Raw genomic sequence first — 16,015 nt, forward strand, 5'->3', positions numbered from 1 at the left:
GTGATTAACTTAGCCTCGCTTTAAAAACGAGGCTGAAGTGATCGGGAAATAATTTATTGACAGATGGTGGTGGCTCTTCAATTATGCAAAAATCATATTTTAAAATTAACTTTCATAGTTAAAAATTTCCTTTTAACCGCTTGATTTCTTTCAAATTATCTAACGAAACAAAAAAACGCAAAAGAGAAATATAAGATGAGTTACGTAATTTGACCATGTTTCTCCAAATACAGAACGGGAGTTTTTTCCTTCAAATCCAGTCTGAACAGATGTTGATCCGGAACTCTAAGCGATTCCAACTTGCGATTGAATTGCGCATGCTTGGAGTCCCTTTGAGGAGCCAGTGGTCATAATAAATCAGCATTGCTAGTCCATCAAACCTCTCGAAACTTGCCCGTCATTCTAAACAACGAAATCGAGGTACCGATCAAGATTTCTGTTACTATTTTTGCCACTAATCATTTAAACTTGGTCAATGAACGACGCAAGATCAGGCAATTGATCGTACGCGGCATGTGCCATTTAGCAGCTCTCGTTATTTCCTCTAACTGCTTGTCACGTTGTCGCGTCAGTCAAGTTACCCAAGAGTAAGAATCTGGTGTCAGGTTTGTCCCCACAGCGTCAAAAAAGTGTCTATTTTTACACCAAGTTTTGCGGGGGAAATAAACAATAGGCCAAATGTTGTAACTTATTCAAATCTCACGTGGTTACGATTCTTTGTGTATTGCATTTGTATTATAATGTGGGAGTCACATTTAAATGATATGGAAATACTTGGAACAACTTGGCAACTTTCACGATGGCGTCATATGACTACAACTACCAAAATTCAGTTCGTTTTTCGTTTCTTAATTAAATTTTGTATTCCCATTGGGATAAAATAACAATAGCTCTAATTAACATGAGACAAGAAAAACCTAATGGATTCTGGAACCTGTAGTCAAATGGTGTCATCATGCAAATAATAGAGTTAGCCGATTTGGTCTATAGCGATTTTTTTTGTTTACGAAAATTGACGTTACCTTTCTTTTGATATTCAAATTTGTCAGCCACGAAACAAAAGAAGACATTGTTTGAACAGCCACTTAGGTTCTGGTTGGCATATTAATATTAGGAAACTTAAGCACGCGCGCTTTTGAGACGCTACGGCAAATATTCGAGTGCTAGGACAGAGCTGTCTCCTAGATTTTTATACTAACCATCTCTAAGGGAGAAAAGATACTTAAAATATTGTCGTGTGAAGACAAGTTAAAAGGGAAAACAGCTCACTTCCGGTAGCCGTCCGCGTCTCAAAAACGCGCGTGCTTAAGGTCCCTTATGACAAGGGGTGACGTCACGACAAGTGATCGCTACAGAGTGTTTTCACGTGACGTCACAGCGGCCATGTTGGTGTACACAACCAAGAAAGAAAACGTTTGCATGGGAAAACCTTAAATAACAATGACCACAACTAGTTTTTCTGAGCCCGCGAGACTGAGCACCCCCACCCCCCAGCAATCCTTTGTTTTAACGAAAACCGCTGGTCAGCAACCTGGTTCTGGTCATTGCTGTCTAAGGTCTTCCGTTTGCATGACAATAGAGCACAATTCCCGTAGGATTAGTTGCATACACCAAGATGGCCGCCGTTCCATTGTTTAGGTACACCAAGATGGCCGCAGTGACGTCATGCGAAAACACTCTGTTCTTTATTCTCCCTCAAAATAGACACTTCTTTGACGCTGATGGGAACTAGGCTAACTTGGGCAAATCTTTCTCTTGGGTCTTGGACACTTGCTCAGCTTATCATGTTTCGTAAGTTATTCCTCTTTTTTTCTCCTTTTCTTTTACCGAAACAATTGTTTCATTGTCAGCGCTCCACTCCCTATATCACATCCAAAGATACTTCCCAAAAAGAAGCAAAAGAGCTAAAGAATGAAATCGAACTCTTGACGCATCACTAGAAGACTGTATTGATTCTTTCGTAATTTCTGGAGAGAGAAAAAAATTAATATGTTAATTTACAATGATTTCCCGTCTTTACTCTAGTGTTGTTCATTTTCTCGAACACTACAAACCTTTCACTGTTTAACGACGCTGTAAAGATAATTCTCAAGAATAAACTTTAAAAAGACTAAAAACGACTATTTGATGTATCTCAACACGAAACAAGGTTTAAAGAGGAATTTTCGAATGAGAATCAAAAGAACTCAAGGCATTGTGATACCTACGCTTCTTGATTGGCATAGAAATATCGCGCCTCTTCTCGAACCAATGAGAGGTAAACCAAAACCAATCGTCGCTTTCCACGCGCGAATTTTTTTGAGCGACTTCGGTCCGGATTGTGAGTTGTTCATCAACTCTGTGTGTGTGGTTAATTCTTGCAATTGGCGAAAATTTTTTACTCAGAAAGACTGGTGGACAAATACCGTCGATCAACCAATAAACAGCTACGTTACTATACTGACGGAGACTGCTAGTGATTAGCTAACCGTTTTCAACTTTGTGCGCAGACATAAATACTGCAGATCAGGGCAAAAAGCTGTTCTTCGCGCTTCAAATAGTGTTGCTCTATTCTACCAGATATTCATTCAGGCAATGGCATGCTCGTTGGAACGATGGGCTTAATTAATCCATAAGGTTGAAATATTCATGTAATAATCACAGGACTATTGCCAACATAATTATTTTTGTGCAAACTTTTGTTGGCAGGAGAGGTTTGTAAGGTTGAGCGAGATACTTTTCATTCAAACTCTTAAAGTCAGTGGGGGAGGGGGTGGGGTAAAATTTTGGTTAACATGTACATCTACCTTTTCTCGTACTGTTTCCTTTTCTTCCATCTTCCTCTACATGTCGCCCTTCCTTCGTTTCCCCCTCTCTTAGCGTCAGTATATATTTCTGACGATAGCGACACGCGAATGGATAATGCAGCTGTGGAACGTGTCTGACAGACACGCGCGTTCTGTTGTTTTCCTGGGAGTTGTCCACGGCATTTTGAAAGACAATATGATCCGATGCTGTACCTTGTGTTGTGCCACAACCTTGAAAGGGCACCCGAAAAATTGCTTTAGTTTTTCTTATTTCATGAGGTCGGCATGAAGAATGCCGTAGATGAAGCGAAGTAGGTGTTACTTTGGGTATATCTTGTAAGTCCAGTTCTAGTAGCATAAAATGGTTCAGGCATTGTAAGCTAATGCGGTGTTCACTAAGAATCGGTGACGACTTGGCTAAAAAGAAAAAAATAGGCCAAAAGTCAGTAAATCAAATCATCTGTTATGAGGGAGCTCTCGCAGGCAACATGATTTTGAGTCAAGAAACCCTCCTCTACTCGTTCCAACTCCCTCGCATCCAATAATCCAACTAAAGGCGGTCCGCTATGCGTATTTCATAAAACGCCTCCTTTTTCCTCCCAAAACTCAGCCGCCCTGTTAGCCGCTAAAAGTTCAGGATTTTTCCAAGGAAATTTTAAGGGTAGGGACCAAAGTATAACACGCAAAAAGGTGAAAGAAGATAAAGAAGTGGAACGACCTCAAAGACATATTTACATATTTACTTAAATAAAGGCCATAACAACCATTCATGTGACACAAAGATTATTGTTCTGTTTAAATTTAAAGTTAAACCACAAGATATGTCACAGATGACATTTTAAATCATGTTAGGTAGAATATCCCGAAAGAGAAACATTTTTTGATGGAAAAGGTCCGACAGATATTTTGTCCCTTCGTTGAAAATTTAAACTGGAACCAATGGCCGTCTATAATAAAATAAACACAATCACGTAGTGCATTGAAAATGCATATCAAAGGCGTCAAGGCTTACTGAAGTTGTTACGAAAGTATACTGTTAGTGTTAATATACTTACTATGGTATGGAAAGACTAAAAATTGCTGAAGAATTAACGACACCTGTAGCAAGCAATTCATGACTAGGCAACTGCTATGTAACAAGCGAAGTGCGCTTTAACTGCAGTTGCAAAATAAATAATTGAAATAGTTCATTGCGGCCGCCAAGGGAGAATTTACAAAGGTTTTGTCTTTGAGAAAACTTGTTTATGTTTGTCGGCATTTGAATAATTCATAACGCTTGGTGTTTTGCAAATGAGGAGATTCAGTTTAGGGAAAATGTAAAATAAAACTTTTATTTTACATTCTCCCGGTCTAAACAGATAATCATGACAAAGCTGTATAAGTAGCCTAGAATTCCCGGCTGTTGCTTCGTATATCTTTATACAGTACACGGTTTTGGCTGAAACTGGCTTGCCAGGGAAATGTTGCACGAATAAAGACGTTGATTAATAGGTTTTTTTTTTGTCAGAAAATGACTTTCCCCACCGACCAACTGTACGTCATCATCTTACATTAAAGTTAACAGCAAAAAGCTAAACTTTTTGTTTTCACTAATTGATATTGCTTCAATACCAATATTAGACTTAGAGCCACTTACTGTGGGTTAATTAAGGTCCAGGTGAAAAGAAGGATTCTCATGCGATTCGTTTAAATTTAACAGATAACACACTCTTCAAATTAAACGCAGCATTCAAAATTTGCCTGAACTACGATTATTGAATCTTAATATTATTAATCGTGATCAAAGAGCGGAACTCCAGTGAAAGAATGCCAGCGTAAAAGAAAAAAAAACATTTTTATCTTCGCTGTCAAAAGCTATAAAGAGCCAGAGATATATATACATCTGGCACCATACACCTAGCTTACACTGCCAAATGGCATCGGTTTCGAAAAAGACGTTTTCTACGTAGTCTTCTGATGAAATTGTTCTATATAGACAGTTTCAACGCAAAAGAGAAACTACAACTTCAATTGAAAATAAGACCAAACGATTTTCATCTTAGAATTGAAAATCGTTCCCGAATGCTTTTGACTTCTCTTGGAGTCATTTCAGTTGTCAAAGCACAATCAAGACAATCAAACGCATAGCATCGTAATAGGAGAAAAAAAATTGCATTCGACGAGATGAGAAATGTTGAGACTTCCATTTGTCTTGCGTCTCATATGCTTACAATCAAATGCTCACTTGAATCCTACTTGCCTTAAGGCCGGGACACACGAGGCGATAAGTCGCTGCAACAATCAACAATTCGCCTCGCGTGACACGGTTACTTTTTATGAAAATCGTTGTCGCTGCGGAAGAATTTTGTCGCCGCGATCTGTCGCACGAATTCAAACCAGTTTGAATTCGTGCGACTAGTTGCAGCGACGAAATTAGCGAAAGCAGCGATGTCGCACCGTGTGTACACTTCCGGCAACAAGTCGCTGCGCCAATGTATAAATGAACCAATGATAGAACGTCATATGGTTAGCCATATTGAATTAGAACACTAGTTCACATTCCCCTTCATACTAGATCTCTGCGTTTGCACCGAACAGGCTCCGTGTCGCAGCGACTTGTTTTGCAAAGAGTACACACGGAGCAACTTCTCGCAGAGACCTGTCGCTGCGACTTGTCGCCTAGTGTGTCCCGGCCTTTACGTTCAGTTCCGTCAAAGAGTCCCACATTTCGTTTTTTTAGAAATTGATTGACAGGTCAACACAATGACGATCAATGATTGGTCGGCTGAACGAGGATTTACAGAATGAAATCCTATCATTGCAGGTACCTGTTTATACTAGGAAAAGTGTCTGTTCAAAAGCCTTATATTTAATGCAAGATATTGTGTCTAAGGATGAGCCCTAGCCCCTACTAGCTTAAAATTACCACAAAGCGATTATTTCGGGAATACGGGTCAAAAAAAGACAGTATCTCTGAAAATGACGCGGACTCACTTTAAAAATATATATATTAAAAAAGTTATAAAGAAAAAATAATTGCGAGGATCACGTAAATCAGTGGTCTATAACCGAAAAGACCGGAATTTTCTGTACTATTTCTTTGCACCACTAAAACCAGGCTCCGATGCGAGAATTACATCACTTCACTTGGCAGGCATTGGACGCCACATTTATTTATACCCAGACTCTTACCGGAAACGGAAATAAAGAAATGGACTCACAAATGGAACGACTTATTCCATTTCCCATTTCTTCGGTAGGGAATGTTCAGTACGATACGTCAAAAATTTCTGACTGAAATTTCCGTGTAAATGGTTAAGTGTCCCGCACTTCAATTAATGTGACACATTTCCTTTATATATGGCACACATTTCCTTTATATATAAGCTCTGAAAGCAGCGTGTTTACGTGATAGAGTTAAAATGAAATAGATCTCTTAAGAACTTTCTTATTCTTGTTGGCTATTCGTACGGGACCCATACACCGACCTATATTTGCTATTCATACGGAAGTCTTCTTTAGAATAAACAACATATATAGAAACAGTTATTGAAAGCTAACCGTTTTAAAATGGTTGCTTAGACTTAAACAGTGTTTATCAGCACTATCTGAAATGGGTGCTCAGACTTAAATGCGAAAAACACAAGGCAGGTCAGATGGTCGGTGAAGTCGAACGAAGGAGGTATTCACTATTTCGTGACTTAAACACGCAGGTATCAATGCCGTTGTTTGATAGCTGAACTGTATATAAAAAAAATTAAAGACGAGGTAGGAATTTCCGAGTGTTATTGAAACTATAAAAATCATTCTAAGAAGATGGCGATTTCAGCTACATGGAAAGATCTTGGAAAAGGTACCTAAATTTAGTTATCTAGGTGTCTTTTTGGACGAAAGAAACACTCTCTGAGTATGTGAGTAGCAAAGCTTCTAAACAAGTATATACCTCACTCGTGCAGCCGCTTTGACTATACTGATGCTGCTTGGGGTGAAATCTCACAAGGATGTTGCAAAGAGCTCCAGCGTCTACAAAATCGTGCAGCTCGAATTATACTTCGAAGAAAAACTTCAAAGAATGCTTTCCACTTGCTAAATTGGCTAAGTTTAGCCTGTAGAAGGAAACTACACAAATGTAGTTTAGTTTTTAAGTGTTTAAATAACTTGGTACCGAAGTATTTAACTGAGTATGATAAGAAACAAGGCTTTCCATGATTATGGAACTAGAAGAAGTACCGACCTGCACCCACCAAAGCCTAAGACCAATAGGGGAAAGAGAACCTTCAAGCATGCGGGGACTATTCATTTTAATTTTTTACCCGCTCATATTAAAACTGCCCCGTCTTTTAGTAATTTTAAAAGTTTTCTAATTAAGCGTTATTATTCGTAATTTTTATTTCCTATAAAGTTATGGACTTTGATCACTATACTTATAGATCTTGTATTTAATTAAATTGTACTTAGGAGCTTAGGAGTTTTTAGGGTGTAAATAATTTTCGACCATTTTAAATTGTGAATCCCTTCATTTCCCAGGGCCCCTATGAATACCAGCCTCGTAGCTGAATGGGCTACCCTGGCTAAATAAAGTTACTTACTTACATGTCGATCGTTGTTTTGCAGAGAACGGCAAAGAAGTGCACGGAAACATTGTGCTGCAACACGAGTATTTTACCTTTTTTAGCCAATCACATTCTCGCCTTTGTTGCAGTGTCGTAGCCGTTGCCGTCTTCTTTGCTTATAAGGCCAGGGAAAACCACCTCAACATTTCTTTCAAAATACTTTCGATTTTGTTGAACGATGTTGACTGCTGGGGTGGGCAAAGGGTTTCAACACGCTTTTTAACTCATTCAACACCTCTTCAAATCAAAGAGTGTCTCATTGCGAAGATTAACGTCTGAAAACGTGTTGAAACCATAGGTTAAATATTTGCCAACTACAGCAAGTCCCGTTGACCAATATCTCGTGCGGGATATCCCGTATTCTGTTGCCATGAACAACGTGCCGTGATGTCTACGTGATGCCAAATGTAAACAAACAAAAAGCCATTGAAAACGAGAACAAATCGTATCACGTACTGAAGCAAGGTCAAGCATACAGCAAACATACAAGATGAAAAGTTTGTCAAACTTGGTGAGTGAAGTTAATGCTACAAGGAATATTTGTCATGATAAACTTGGAAGCTTTTGTCCACTGGTCGCGGCTGAGCCACTTAAACCTTACTCCCCGCTTAAATTTCAAAAAGGTAAAACATCATTTACATGTCACGCTAGCGGTTCCGGGCGGTTTTAATTACTTATTCACAAAGATTTTCACTCAAGCGAAAGTTCAGGAGTTCATTTGGAACCACGCGATTGAGTAAAATGTTCCAATTTCCATGGCTTCCAAAATCCACAGTTTTTCCCGATGTAGTTGAAATATTATAATCATCTCCTAAAAATGCCGAACTTTTAAAATATCCATGAATTAACTTCCCTTCGTAATCCTAAAAGATATTTAAAAAACGCCTCACGTAGAAACACTTCTGAATAGAGAGATCATTATTAGCATTGCGTTTACCCGGAACAGGAAAACGGGAAACGGTAGATTTCCCGCTTGTCATGAATCAGAAAATAAAACCGCTTCCCTGATTTCTTCCATATGAACGCAAAGTTCTGCTTGAGGTTTGCCGATTGCCGAAAAAAGGAAGCTCAATCACCCTCACGGGGTGACGAATGGTACTCCAAAATCTTGGCACTCGCGAACGTTACAACCGATCTCGAAATCTCCACAGTCTTTATATTGCATTTATTTCGGTGTGAAGTCTTGCATGTTTTGGTCTCGGTCTCGGATTCGAAAAGAAGGGTCTCAGTGTCTCAGCGACTCTCGGATTTTACCATACGTCACCCCTTCGTAAGGTAGCAGAAGCAATTACATTGGAATTTAACGGGGTTAAACGTTCTGTCGATGTAACGCCAAAAATAAAATACGTGCATTTGTTGAAAAATCGAAGTAAATTAATGAACTTCGTCATTTTTACTAACTTAGTAGTACCTAAAGTAACTATTTCATGTAAGCTTTTTATTTCGAGTTTTGTGAACGTGCATACGACATTTTTTCATGTAGAATTAGAAAGGGAAGCTTTCAACACAAGTTTACATAGGGCAGGTGACCCGGATAGCTACAGTTGCCTGCCTGCCTTTTTTTTTTTAATTTACAGTTATTTCAAGTATACAGTTCCACTAATATATAACTTTGTATAACACATATTTCTAGGCGAGCAAGAGAGGAATAAAGCTGTTGTTCGTAGGCAACATTTAACGGTACCTCTAAAAATAAATTTGTCAGAACGCCACATTTTGCCTAAGAATAAAACGACAAATAGGTCATTCATCTGGAATAAAGTATTTTCCTTTTTTTCTTTTCGCCAAGAGCAAAGGCCAGCATCACGTTGACAAAAACGTGTTTTGTCAGCAAGGTCACGTGTACAATTCGGAGGTAATGGAAGATGGCGTTTCATATACAAAACGCCGAACGATTAATACACGCTGCTACCTGTTCTTCTGCGCGAGGGCTTTAGCACGCGAGCATAAGTTACAATATTCTGTACAAGTCTGGATCTTCCGTCCACATCATGCATCATTGAGCCTTGATAAAATATAAAGGTTTTTCTCCAAAAATATTTAGCCACTGTAGATGAAAAACAAGAATGATATATCATATGATAAGGAGTGCAGTTCGAAATAGGGAATGTTTACTGAACAAGTCGTCGACGAACAACACTATTTAAAATTGATTCTACTTTCACAGCACACTGAAACAACTTTACATCGAACTGAATTCTCCGGCGCTCTTCGCTGCTTTGTAAAATAAAGTTTCATTGTTCTTTTGTTTATCACTCGATATCATATCTGCCTGCTTTGTTGTTCACCAGGCTTATTGCATTAATTAGTAATTCCAAGTAAAATGTTCTTATCTAAAGTTTCAGCCGCATACATGGCGGTATCTCTCACAAACATTAAGCCGAATCATGTTAAGTAATTTAAGCTATTGCAATCAGCATCTGCCTCAAGGTTTCTTTAAAGATTTCAGTTCCCTATCGAACAATTGAAAGCATTCTTTTTCAATGGATCGCGTGCGGTTAAGTGCTCGTTCTAAACTTATCAAGACATCTCATTGAGAGAAATAAAAAGCTTTTACGAGAGGTACAGCTGTTGTTTTGATCCGAAGTTAATCCCTGATGCTTGTATCACATCACAAGACATAAATTTTCGACCTATTGTTATGCTCTCAAGAATTCCACCTTTTTGCATGTACTCCTTAAAATTAATTGCTGATAATTTTCAAGGTAATTACAAGTGTTTTAATGACCTTGGCATGTTGAAGAAAAAAGCCCGGAAGTTTCAAACACTTAAGAAAAAGAGTTGGTAGAAAAGAGCGGTAAATCCACCTTTGAAATATCGGTTTTGGGATCAAAGGCACGAGAAAAAATATCTTCTGCAAATAGGAATGATAAAAAAGCGCCGTCTTTGCCATCGCAGAGAAAACTGCGATAATAACTTTGGCGGCATAGCATAGCTGAATGACTATTACGCGAAACGTTTATGATCGTTTCTGTCATTGTGCTGATGGTACAATGAAGTCCGTCAACCATGGAAAAATATGCCTAATTACAGGAAATTTTAAAAAGTAAACATAACGAGTCGACCTTATTTTTCGAGTTGCTGGTTTATCCATTGTGACACAAATTTTGTCTTCGAGAAATGTCGAAATAATAGGAAAACAAACTCGATGTTTGTCGCGTGATTTTTTAAAAGTAAATTCATATTCTCGTGATAAACGACGGCCATGCATCAAGTGGCACAAAAAATCGACATTCAAAAACAAACACGTGCCGACTGAGTGTTCGTATAAATCGTCCCTCAAATATTTTTTGAAACACTTAAGCAGATAGCAAAGAAACTAAGAAATCGCATGGCAGAATCGAACAAAATGGGGAACAGATAGGAAAGTCTTATCGAACCTAGGGGTAATATAAAACAGTCCATGGGGATTTGTCGGCTTTTGTTGCCACGAGAGATTATATAAGCCCGCCTTCTGTATTGGTAAAAGAACTGTTTAACTTACAAGGCTTCAGAGACAATAAATTTATTTTCGGAGATGCCGAAATTACTTCAGCCAGAAAAATTCAAAGACCGGCCATCACTCATGTTAAATTAAACATGCGATGCACGGAGCGTATTGTACTAAATTCGCCCACAACGTTGTGAGCACCAAGAATAGCTAGACGTACGGCAAAATTATAATTTAAAACCAATATAACTTGGAACTTACTTGCATGGAGAAATGTCATGCAGAGCAAATACATCGACGAGTTAAAACTCAAAAACCACTGGAGTTCCATTTTGAGCCGTATTCAAATAAGCAGCAACTTTCCCTTTTTTTGTCAGTCGATCACTTTTGTTTGCATGACGTTGAGAAATGAAATCGACATCAGTCGTTTGCTTGGTTCTTGGGAGACAGCCACAGCTTGTATTCACTTATATGTTCTTTTTGTTAATGCGATGACAGGTACGGTATTTATATGTCACAACAGTCTATGGCAATATTTTCAGTTTAAACGTCATAAGATTTCCGCCTCAGTTTACAAATTGAAAGTCACATCAACGTGCAAATATTTGTAGCGTGATCCGAGACACGATCGCGCTTCCGGTTTACAAAACAGGAAGTCAGCTGTCACGCGAAAGACGGTAGTGCTTTGTCAATGAACGTGATTACAGGGTGAGTTTCAGAGAAAGAGCAAACGCTCGAAACGTCAGCATTGGAATTTCTTTACAATGGTCAGTTTATCACATCAGGGACTTTAATTAAGATGTCGACTTCTCAAAATATAACTTTGCAATATCGTAAGTCTTTCGCGATTATCATAATGGGCCATCTTATCGGGTAGTACAATGTGGACGAAGTATCGTAAAAATAAAACGGTACGAGCGGTTTCAAAGTAAAAAAAATAGATCATGAGAGATTAACATTTGTACGCTCGCGTTATCGTCAAATTCTCAAATTTGGTGATTTCACGTTGTTGTTGTGAAGAGTACCGCAAAAATATGTACAAAAGAAAATGCCACGGTTTGATAAAAAGCTTTCAATTATGAAGAACAATTTGGAGCCGGTTTTATGAATTTGGAGCCGGATTTATAAATCCATTTCTGTTTGACAATTACTCACAGCTACTTACATTTAAACAAAAGAAAATGCCACAGTTTGATAAAAAGCTTTCAATTACGAAGAACAATTTGGAGCCGGTCATCTGTGAGAAAGAGATTACGGTGCAGGACTTTCCTTCTCACGTTTCAAAGACGTGACATCAATTTTCATCTGAAATCGAGATTTTTTTGTTTGAAAATAGAACTCTTCAAGTTGGCTTCTCAAATTGGCAGTTGATATTGAGGGAAAATGAAAAAGTGGTTTGGAACTGAAAGTTGATATTGTAGCAATGGCAGTTGATGCGTGAAAATGGAAGTTGATATTGTGAAAATAAAAGTTGCTTGTTTTAGGGAATCTTTTTACATTGCCTCATTAACATACCAGTTTGCTCACAGAAGGCTTCATGCTTTATTTAAAATTGACCTCAAAAGATACAAGAACTAGTTAAACTTAGTTAAATATCCAGTAACCTTTTACCTTTGATAGCAAGCCAGTTATTAGCCATCAAAAACTGATATGCATATGTATGGAATGGAAGTTACAAATCCTTCGTTTTTACGTAGATTCACATTAAAATTGTCAAACACCTGCTAAAATGCTATTTTAAACATATCTTTATTATCCTTGTTGCTTCAAAACGCCAAACATGCGTTTCAAGTCATCTCTCTCCGTATTCTGTTATTTCGGAATAGGGTAAATCGAACGCAAGTTTGGGCCACGTGTGATTTTACTGGAGAATAGCGAGGCTGGAGTTGAGAACCTCACTGGTTTTCTTACGTAAATAGAAACTCGTTAGCGTTACAAAAACATGATTTACATTAGAAAAGCAATGAGGTTTGTATCAAAGCAAGGTCAATTGCAGCTTCGCTTTTATTCACTGAAAGCCTGATAACTGAGCACAGAACTGTAAAATGGTATATTCAGGCCAAAAACAACCCCAGGAACTCCATGCCCCACTCTTATCGAAAAGCGTGTGGGATTTTCAACGTCCCACAGAGTTTTATGACTAGGGAGCTTACGCAAGGACGAAACAATACTTCTCAGCACGCCCTGCACGTGCGTTTTGCATTTTGGTGCATTTCTTTGCCGTCCTCTTCCTGTCAAAAGGGATCTTTACGCAAGGCCGACGACGCCGCCAGCGAGAAAGTCGTCTAAAAATATTATTTCCCATTATTGTAATAATTTCGTTATAACCCCAAGTCGCTCGGAATGGAAAGTGTGTATCAGGATTGCACGAATAAAATTGGCGTGAACGGTGTGGTTGTTTGGTCAACAATTTTAAATGTTTCGTCGGGTTCTCACGTCCTCTATACACAACTTCAAATCTGGTCAATTCACGTCGTTAGGAACCTTAACGACGGCGACTTCAACGAAAACGTCACCTCGAAATATCACTTTGCCTTATCATAATTCTTTCACGGTTATTCTATCTCGTTCACTTCTTACAATTTGGGCGGAGCAGTTGGTACGAGCAGTTACAAAGTGAAAATAGAGAATGAAAGATTCTCTTTTGCATGATCACTTTGTCGTGAAAACCTCAAATTTGGTACTTTCACGTCGTCCTTACGCAGAGTGAGGAGTTAAAGGAAGAAACGACGACGGCTACGGCTACGGCTACGGCAACGCCAAAAAGCAGTAATATTATTGGTTAAAAGAACCAAAATGCTCGTGCTGCACGTGCGGCACGCTTTATTCAACATTTCTCTCCCGCACTTGTCAAAACTACTAACGTGAAATGACCAAATTTAAAGTTTTGACGACAACGTGGACAAACTACAGTAAATCTTTCAGTCTCACTCTTTACTTCAATCCGTCATAAACAAGATGGAATAATCATGAAATACTTAGAATAGCTCAAACTTATATTTTGAAGTGACGTTTTCTTAGCCGTAGCCGTCGTGGTATCTTAAACTCCCTAGTACCGCAAGGATCCATGCTAAAATCCGTGCTGCACGTGCAGCACGATTATTTATGCTCTTTCAACCAATGATGTCATTGTTTTGCGGCGTTGTTGTTGCCGTCGCCGTCGTAAAATCTTAAGCTCCCTGTTGTCAGGACGAGGACGGCAAAGCCATCTTGAAATGTACCAAAATGCAAAACGCACGTGCAGGGCGTGCAGAGCGTTCTTTTTTGCTCATTAAACCAATGGTTTTGTGGCGTTCTCGTAATTGTCGTCGTCGTGCTTGCGTAAGCTCCCTAACGACGTCAACTGACCAAATTGGAGGTTGTGTGGAGGACGTGAGAACCTGACAAAGTATTTTTTCCCCCTAACAATCACACCATTCATGCCAATGTTGATACACACTTTCCATTTCGAACGACTTGGGGTTAAATTATAACGAAATTATTACAATAACGGGAAATAATGGCAGAGGTTTCGTTGATTTCCCTTTTAGCGCGAAGGAAAGGAAACCTCTGCCGACGGTCATAATGGCGGAAGACTGGAAGTCACGTTGTATTGACGTCTCGACGCTCATGAGTGACAGAACATCCAGGAGATCCTTCCCTTCTCGCTTCTAGAGAGGGACATCAAGGAACCTCTGCCAAACAGGGTAAGCCCCTGATTCGAGAAGACTAACCATTTACGGATGTAATGACAAATGACAGAGACAGCACTTTCTCCTCAGTTATTTACCGTTTTTTCTCGATTAAACGCCCCTAGCCTTTAATTAAAAATCGGCAGTTTTGACCCGGCGTTTTTTCGAGTGCGGAGTTTAATGGGGGTCCGGTGTTTATTAATGAAATGCAATTTTCTTCCATTTTTCCAGGTTGATTTATTATGACCGATCCTTGGAACCTAAGGGTAGTTTGTCAGTGCTGGACGATTTTTCCCTGGATTACCCGAAGTTACGCCTGTATTTTTCCTTTGAACGTTTATTAAAATACCAAAACAGCATACTGTACTTGGTATGTCGTAACAGTGCCATTCAAGCGGTTACTATTTACTTGAAACCGGTCCTTGTGACTTCGACCCCGATCCAAAGCCGGGGCCCCGATTAAACGCCCCCAGAGTTTATTCAAACATCGGCAGTTTTGACCCGGCGTTTAATCGAGAAAACACAGTGCTCAATATTTATAGTTATCTGGGGCCGGCTGTTCGAAAGCCGATTAACTTAATCCAGGATTAGCGTAAGCTTTTGTTTCACGTTTTCAACTTTTTGGTGGAAGTTTCTTTTTCTTATTTTTGTTTTAAAGACTCCCTTCTTGTAATGTAACTGAGTTTTGCAAAATATCAGTGTTAACAACTTTTTGGAGAAGAGAAATTCAGTTTACTCTTTGGTTAATTTTTAATCTGGGATTAACGTTAACGGGAACCTCCAATAAAACAACAAAATAACTTTAAATCACAGAACATAATGTTAACAATTAAAATTTTTCAAACTTTTTTCAATCAAAGCGTTTGTATCCGAAAAAAAAAAAGAATTTTAAAAACGCTTGTTTTGGCTTCAAATCGCCATCTTGAATAATTGTGACGTGTGGTGGTTGCCCTATTGTTCCAGAACAAACGCCCTTTGTGTCGGAACAATAGGGAAACCACGACGCGTCACAATTATTCAATATGGCGGCGCCCGGGAAATTTGAAAGCCAAAACAAGCGTTTGTGAAATTCATTTTTTTTTGTAATTGTCACCCGGCCCAGACCTATCTTACGCGCTTCACTGTACAGCGTCTGATACTTGTTTCGAAGCAACAATACATATATCGCCTGCGAGCAGGCTAAAAGATAAGATGCCCGATTCCATTTGTTCTCGAATGGCGCGCAGTCAAAAGCTAAAGCCTCATTTACACTAGCAAGTTTTCCTTGACAAGTCCACTTGTCAAGGAAAACTTGCCGACTGTACACACTAGCAAGTTCTCCTTGACAAGATTTTCCTTGACACGTTTTCCTTGACAAGTTTTTCCTTGACAAGTTTACCTTGGTAGTGTAAATGAAAAATATGACAAGTTTTCCTTGACAAGTGCACTTGACAAGTATTATACTAATTTACACAAGCAAATATCGTCCTTGACAAGTTTTCCTTGACAAGTGTCCATGTTCAAAAACTGTCAAGGACACTTGTCAAGGAAAAACTT

At 38.9% G+C, this 16,015-nt stretch overlaps 1 protein-coding gene and 1 long non-coding RNA gene across 3 annotated transcripts in view; one reads left to right on the plus strand and one right to left on the minus strand.

Moving 5' to 3' along the window:
* LOC138010763 (uncharacterized) overlaps window positions 1–16,015 on the minus strand; it is an 82,845-nt gene that overhangs the window by 168 nt on the left and 66,662 nt on the right. The window contains exons 1-3 of one of the 2 annotated variants that reach the window (XM_068857742.1): window positions 11,070–11,380; window positions 2,787–3,203; window positions 1–1,967 (exon numbers count right to left, since the gene is read on the minus strand). The exon at window positions 1–1,967 is cut by the window's left edge and continues 168 nt beyond it. In XM_068857742.1, coding sequence (XP_068713843.1) covers window positions 1,867–1,967; window positions 2,787–3,203; window positions 11,070–11,139 — 588 coding nt within the window. In that variant the 5' untranslated portion in view covers window positions 11,140–11,380 and the 3' untranslated portion in view covers window positions 1–1,866. Of the gene's footprint in view, window positions 1,968–2,786; window positions 3,204–11,069; window positions 11,381–16,015 lie in introns of those variants that run through there. The other variant, XM_068857743.1, reaches the window with a different exon arrangement.
* On the plus strand, window positions 5,695–16,003 carry LOC138010765 (uncharacterized). The gene is made up of 3 exons (XR_011124542.1): window positions 5,695–7,889; window positions 14,339–14,494; window positions 14,711–16,003. It is a non-coding gene; the product is annotated as an uncharacterized lncRNA (long non-coding RNA).

The sequence above is a fragment of the Montipora foliosa genome, chromosome 7 (assembly GCF_036669935.1).
Source record: "Montipora foliosa isolate CH-2021 chromosome 7, ASM3666993v2, whole genome shotgun sequence".
Lineage (NCBI taxonomy): Eukaryota > Metazoa > Cnidaria > Anthozoa > Scleractinia > Acroporidae > Montipora > Montipora foliosa.